Here is a 7,413-nt window from a genome sequence, read left to right on the forward strand (position 1 = left end):
ACACGTGGACTTCAATTCCCAGAATTCCTCAGCCAGTGTGCCTGGCTGAGGAATTCTGGGAGTTGAAGTCCACGTGTCATAAAAGGGCCAGGTTTGAAGACCCCTGCCTTAAAGGATCCTAGCCCCACCTAGGAAGGGAGAGGAAAATAGCGAGCGGGGCAAGTCGCCCGAGGGCTGGCAAGCCGACAGCCCCAACCAGCCTTCCCAAGCGAGCAAGGGGGAAGCAAACTCTGGCCAGGCACATCGTCCCAGGCAAGAAAAGCCCCGAGGGAGCCCAGAATCTTCCCTCCTTCCCTCCCGCCCGGGAAGGCAACCCTCAGCCCACGGCGAGAACGGAGAAGCTACTTGCATCTCCATCCCCTCCTCCTCCTCCTCTTCCCGCCGCACCCACTGGAGCCTCACCCAGGTACTCGAGCCCCGGCTGAGAGAGGCGATCGGCGCTCAGCATCCTGTCGACGTTCTCCCGCTCTCGGCCGCCGCCGGGCCGTTTCTAGGACACCAGACGCCGCCGCCGCCGCCGCCGCCGCGAGGAAAATGACTTCCGGCCAGAAACAAGAGCCGGCCGTCGGAATCCTTGGGAGGAAGGGGATCGAGGTTGCACCGGGAGCTGTCCTTCTCTTCCAGGCTCTTCCTCGGCTTTCCCCTGGGCCGGTTTGATTCGTAAAAAATAATCTTTTAAAGATTTGCTTCGCTTTTTGCACTTTTGACTTTATTTTCGCAGCCGAAGGTGCTTCAGTAGTAGTAGCGCAGCGCTCTCCTCGATGGACGTTGTTTTGTAACAACAATAATTCGCCCTCCGTTGTGACTGCTGGTGGTTTTGTTCGCGAGAGGAAGATGCGCTCTCCTTGAAATCACAGCTCTGCAGCGTTTTAAGTTATAGTATTTTTAACAGCTGAAATTGTTGGTGCTCTGAATGCCTGAACCACAATCTAGCCAACCTCATTCTATCTTATGTTTTGTGGACTCAACCCATGGAGCTAGTTCGTGGTTTAGTGTGTGTCCCGAGAAACCCCCCCCCAAAAAAGACATAATTAAGCACAGCATATAAATTCAGCCATTGCTTATTCTCTGAGATAACCAAATGAGCCGATCTGTTTTCTCATTTATACTAAAATGTGCTTCTCAAAGGAATGGAATAGGAATAAGAAAGGAATTCGAATGGAATAGAATAGGAATAAAATGGAATAGAATAGGAATAAAATGGAATAGGAATAGGAAAATAATAAAATAACTTTATTATCACTTTATACACTAATCAGCATACATTAAAATGAAATTTCGTTGCATTCGGCTCTCAAAGCGTAACCTTCAATATACACTACATAAATATGACAAAAAATTATGCATATACCCACATACACACACATATGACACAGAGAAACAATTGATGTATACATATGCATGGCGAGAAAAAAGAATCCACCCAACCCTGGTAAAAAATCTTTTTTTAATATCTCTATGTACTGCACAGCACCAAATTTTATCTAGAGATTATACTTAGAGATTATACGGAAGGCTAGTAATAAATTACTAACATTTTGGATCTTTAGTCTTCCACATCTTGAAGCAAGCAATCACAAATACAGTACCTGTTCACCTATATTGTTGGCACAATGAGACTGCCCTTATTTTATCAGCTGGGCAAAAAATAGGTTGGAGTCTTCTAACAGACAGTCTCCAGTTTTGGGGGTTTCCAAAATGTTTATCAGCAATGAACACAAAAATAATATTCTTCCTCTACTTTTAACTAGGCACCGAAATGGAGGAAAATTTGCAGAACAGAAAACCAGGAATAAATGTGTGCTTACAGGACTATGAATTCAGTTCTATTGCTCAGAGATACCCATATTTTTTAATATCAAAAGTACAGGTAGTCCTCAACATACAACCAAATTGGGACTGAAATTTCCATTGTAAGTCATTGTAGTCATGTCAAATTGGTTCTTATTACAATTTTTACAGTGATTGTTAAGAGAATCATGTAATAATTAAGCTAATCCAATTTCCCTAATGGGTGTTTTTGTTGGAAATCAGCAAAAAAAGCCACTAATTGCAATCACATGACTGCAGAATGTAGCAATTGGCCATAAATGCAAAGCACCCAAATTGCAATCACATGAACATGAAGGTAGTGCAATGGTTGTAAGTGCAAGTACAGTTATAAATCACTTTTTGCAAGGCCATTGCAACTTTGAACCATCATTAAACAAATGGTCATAAGTCAAGGACTACTTGTATCTCATAGACACTAATATTTCATTTCCAGCTAATATTGACACCAGAATGCCATGGTAATATCAATGTTCCCTCTTCGATGCATAATATTGACCATATCCTGTCACTAATCCAAGATATAAACAGTATTATGCTCTTCCTGGTTTTTCTACATCTCAAAAAGAGCCTCAGCACAGCAACAAGATACTAAAAAATAAATAACCACCCTTTAACAAAGAATAGAATCAAGTTAACTGTTTAGAGGGTAAAATGAGATATGGGGAGATGCATAAGATTAGCAACAGCTTAAGTTGATGGTCAGCAAGATATACCATGCATCACTGATTTTATATTGACCAATCTTTATCTGAAAACTATAGATACCCTATGAGGATCATACTTTGGGTAGGCAAGATCCTGTAAATGCAGAATGGAGGCCATAGTCCAGAAAACCCATCTATGTCAATTATTTTATTGCCATAGAAGAACTATGGCATGTTAAACCACTGAGGAAAAGCCCAAAGATAGTATTTGGCATCTGGTCCTAATTGCTGGATCTCTGGATTCTGGTAAAATGCAAAGTAAATACCAGAAAACTGACATATTCTTCCCCTCTGCTGACCTTACTGAAAAATGTTGAATTTGTGTATTACTCAAAGGCATGCCTTGTTTCACCATTATGACAGTTGGCTGGGTTTACACTGACTGAGTTTACACCAAGCCAATTTTTTTTTAAAAAAAAACCTACACATTATGTGTAGGCATAGAGTCTTCCAATCTAGACGCTGTCCAGAAGTCAGATTTCAACTCCTGGAATTCTCAGAAGCCCATACATCCAAAGGGTACGGAGTTCAGGGAAAGGTAACTTAATGTGATGTGCAAACCCAATTCTCCATTGTATGATCAAGTTTCTCTGTATTTTCAAGAGCATCATCCCGATCTGTCAACAATATAATTGTAGCAACTTCGTTCATCATATTAAGCAATAATGTGGCAGGTTGGCTTTGGCTTGGCATGTTGTATGTACCCAGGCCAATTAAGGCTGATCAAACAGATCATGGGTTAAGTAATGCATGGGTTATTACAATTTATGAATCCAGGCTTCATTTCATGCCTTGATTATTAGGAACCTTTTGGAAATTGACCATAAATAAGGTGAATTATATAATCATATTAGACAGGGCTAGTATGCTCCAAGTTCTATTTATTAAACATTTTCACTTGAGATCCAGAAGGCATGTTTTCTCTATCATTGTGCCAACCTTTTGGAGAAACATTACCCCAAGATTTGAATGCTTTCAACTCTGCTGGCCTTCAGAAAAACTCTGATACCGGTTTCCGGTATCTTAGAACTGACCTGGGATACCACATGAGCCTAAGTTAAAGGAAGATTTGTAAGTTTTTGTCCCCAATACTGTAGTATGTTGGTGTTTTTCTTGTAATCATTCTTTATGTATGTACTTGTTTTTAAACCTGTTAGTAGCCCAGAATGAATTGTTGAGTAGCTGAGGAATCAGAACAGAAAAAAATAATCTGATTTATTGTTATTTTTTGTCAGTTTGCACAACCAGAATATAAAATAGAAAACCATTTTAATGTTTTTTCTTTCCATTTTACTTTTTCAACCTCATTGCTTTTATTGGAAGCTAGGCAATGCTAGTTCCATGACTGTAGGTGTCCTAACCTTTTTCGTGTTTCAAGGAAATGTCTGAGAAAATAGAAATGCTTTGGATCCCTCCAATCCTAGCTTCTCCTGGAAAATTCTTGAACATCTTTTTTGGAACATCCCTAATAACAATGTGTTCTGACTGAAGAGCACCAGGTATAGACCTACTTGTGAAGTTTTTGAGCTACCTGTTTGTTATCTACTTTATAGTATACTTTTATGTAAGCTAGAATGTGGTTGTCCTGTTTACTGAATTGTATGAAGCAATTTAATTTAATTTAATTTAATTTAATTTAATTTAATTTAATTTTAATTTTAATTTTATTAGATTTATATACCGCCCTTTCCCGAAGGACTCAGGGCGGTTTACAGGGCATTTTAAAATCGCACTAATACAAAATACAAAAGTTAAAAGACAATTAAAAAGATTAAATTATCCCTGAAAATAAAACCCCAGTTAAAATTCTCAGCCTGGGCCAGAGAGCTCAAAGAGCCAAGTCTTCAGGTCCCAGCGGAATGAACGCAGGTCAGGGGCAGTCCTGAGCTCCACGGGCAGCTGGTTCCAGAGGGCAGGTGCACCCACAGAGAAGGCCCTCCCCCTGGGTGTTATCCGCCGGCAATCTTTTACCGGCGGCACCCTGAGAAGACCCTCCCTGTGCAAGCGCACTGGACAAAGGGAACTTGATGCTGGCAGCAGGCGTTCCCTCAAATATCCCGGACCCAAGCCATTCAGGGCTTTATAGGTCATCACCAGCACCTTGAATCTCACCCGGAGGGCAACCGGAAGCCAATGCAGCTCACGGAGTAGAGGTGTTACATGGGAGTATCGGGAAACCCCCATCACAACTCGCGCGGCCGCATTCTGCACCAGTTGAAGCCTCAGAGTGGTCCTCAAGGGCAGCCCCATGTAGAGAGCGTTGCAGTAGTCTAAATGGGAGGTCACGAGCACATGAGTGACTGTGCGTAGGGCATCTCGGTCCAAATAGGGTCGCAACTGGCGCACCAGGCGAACCTGGGCAAAAGCCCCCCTGGTCACGGCTCCTATATGGTCTTCAAAATTGAGTTGTGAATCCAGGAGGACGCCCAAGTTGCGAGCCCTATCAACGGGGGGTAACACCTCACCCCCCATCGTTAAAGGTGGAATAGTTTGGTTAGCCCGAGATGCCAATACGCACAGCCACTCAGTCTTGGCAGGATTGAGACGAAGCCTGTTTCTCCCCATCCAGACCTGGACCGCCTCCAGGCAACGGGACATCATGGCGACGGCATCGCTTGGTTGGTTCGGGGTGGAGTAAACTAGTAAACTATCAGCAAATGAGTCACAGGTTGTGTGTTCTGCAAGCACAGCCTAAAACTGTACATTTTCCATACAGGTAGCACCACAGGACCAATAGCTGGTAGAACAGAGTCAGTTTCTCTGCCAGATACAAGAAAGTTCAGGAATATAGATCAAGTATGGGGACATTTCCAGATTGTAGGCCAAGACCTACGGACTTCCAGAACTTACACACACAAACACACACACACACACACACACAACCATGCATATAAAAAGGGGCTGAGTTTCTATAATGCAAGAAGTGCTTCCCATCTTGACTTTTAAAAAAAAAACCTTCCCTGTATATGCCCCTATTCCCAGGTCCAAATTCCACTTCGCTAGCCCACCATTTAATCTCCTCTCAAAGCTGAGAGGTCTCTCGGCACCTTTCTGCTGCAGATTGGATATAAGTCGATGTTGTCCTCCCTGTTCTAAAGGCAGTGCTTTTTTTGTAAAAGAAAAAGGTGCCGGAACTCACACATGTCATACAACCTGCCTTGCCTAACCTACAAGGTTCCATCCAAAAAAGGTGCCGGAACTCCGTTCTGAGCGTTCTATGAGGAAAAAAAGCCCTGTAGGGAGCTCACCCTAGAGCTTGTCTCAGTGCTGGAGCAGGTAGAGGCCATTCTTTTCCTCAGGGTGCAGCAAGAGATTGGAAGCCATTTCCCTCCCTGCAGCACATGAAAATAGCAGCTCCTTAGTTCATGTGAGCAAAAAGAGTAGTAGACCTTGCTTCCATCTTGTCCCTGAGGAGAAAAAGATGGTTGGAGGATGAATAGGGAGGGGGTTTTCTTCCGAAAAGCATCAGGCCCACTAAGGTGAAAGAAAAGACCAACTCCCGGTTACGTGACCTCCTTTCAGATATTGCTGGAATATTAACACCTCTATATTAATTGAGCAAAGTAGGTCTGCGTGAAACTGTACTTCAGTGAGACAGGGAGGAGTGTGTATTTTCCACCCCAGAAAATATGATGCATGTGAAATGATTTTGCCTCAAACACTGTCCAGTCTAACATTTGATATAGGAAACATTTTAGGAAAGGGTAGTAGAAGCAGGGAAAACAGAGAAACAATGCCTAACATTTCTTATTCTGGTCCTTAAATATAATTAGAGTTTCAAGATACTGTTATCTGGATGTGATTGGTTGTGGGTTTTTTTGCCTTAAAATCGGCTACTTAGTTATGCTTGCTATGCTAGATCAAGGTTGAATAATTTCATTTTTTATTTCACTCTGGATTTTCCCCCCCAATTTTTTTTTGCTTTTATGGCAGGTTTTTTCCCCCTCTTCCTATCTTCTAAGGCCAGCTAAAGGATAAAGTCTTCCTTTTGGAATCAAAGCCCATTTGTGGCTGTAATAATGATAAGTTTCAGCATTACTGGCGCCTGACTGTTAATGACTCAAAAGAGAACTGAATAAAAACAAGATGTTGTTTCTGGAGTCCTTCATACACTTTTCTCTGCTTATTGTCACTTCTCCAGTGGTCTGACAGAGCTGGACATCCTTACAAAATCCACTGCAAATATCACTGCTCTTCTTCAAGTGAGATTTTATCAGAGTTAATTTAATCTTCATTTGGTTGTTAGTTCTAGAGCTATGACTTTCAGTTATAGAGAAAACATGAATCTAGATAGATAGCCCAAATAATATTTGCTTTGCTTTTGTGGGCATATGTCCTGACAAATCAGGAAAAGGATCAATTACCTACATTAACATTTTATTTAATGAAACAAAGTCCATCAGTCCAAGGTAAGCAATGATTACAGCTGTGCGGTGCTTTACATCTGATTCGAAAAAGGTGCTTTACATCTCTCCTGCATGCTCTGAAACTCTTTTTCAGATCAGAGTAAATGCATGAAATTCCTGTATTCATTGGCTTTTCTGCCTGCAGCTGGTGAATAATACACAGCTGCTGTCACAAAGAGGATGAGGGCTTTCTCACACCTTGATGCAACTATTTTGATATCCTATCATGGGTGTCAAACTCGATCACGTCACATGACGTATCATGACATATCACAAATATTTTTGCCTTTGCGGAGCTGGTGTGGGCGTGGCCTGCTCATGTAGTCTCCAGCCCGTGGGCTGCCAGTTTGACACCCCTGTCCTATGTGGAACAAAGGTAACCACATTGGACAATATAGTCAAAAGCATATAATCAATATGCTCAGAAATTCCAAATGACTACTGCAGTACAGGAGCTGTGATGAGGCAAT

The 7,413-nt window shown here is 42.1% G+C and overlaps 1 protein-coding gene across 1 annotated transcript in view; it reads right to left on the bottom strand.

Moving 5' to 3' along the window:
• The window catches only part of CSTPP1 (centriolar satellite-associated tubulin polyglutamylase complex regulator 1), a 163,190-nt gene extending 162,673 nt beyond the window's left edge, over positions 1–517 (bottom strand). Inside the window, exon 1 of the mRNA XM_083348805.1 lies at positions 403–517. Within this exon, the coding sequence (XP_083204931.1) occupies positions 403–448 (46 nt within the window). The 5' untranslated portion in view covers positions 449–517. The remainder of the gene's footprint in view (positions 1–402) is intronic.
• Positions 518–7,413: the final 6,896 nt, after the last annotated feature.

Source organism: Vipera ursinii (genome assembly GCF_947247035.1).
Source record: "Vipera ursinii genome assembly, chromosome: 1".
In the NCBI taxonomy this organism is placed as follows: Eukaryota; Metazoa; Chordata; class Lepidosauria; order Squamata; family Viperidae; genus Vipera; species Vipera ursinii.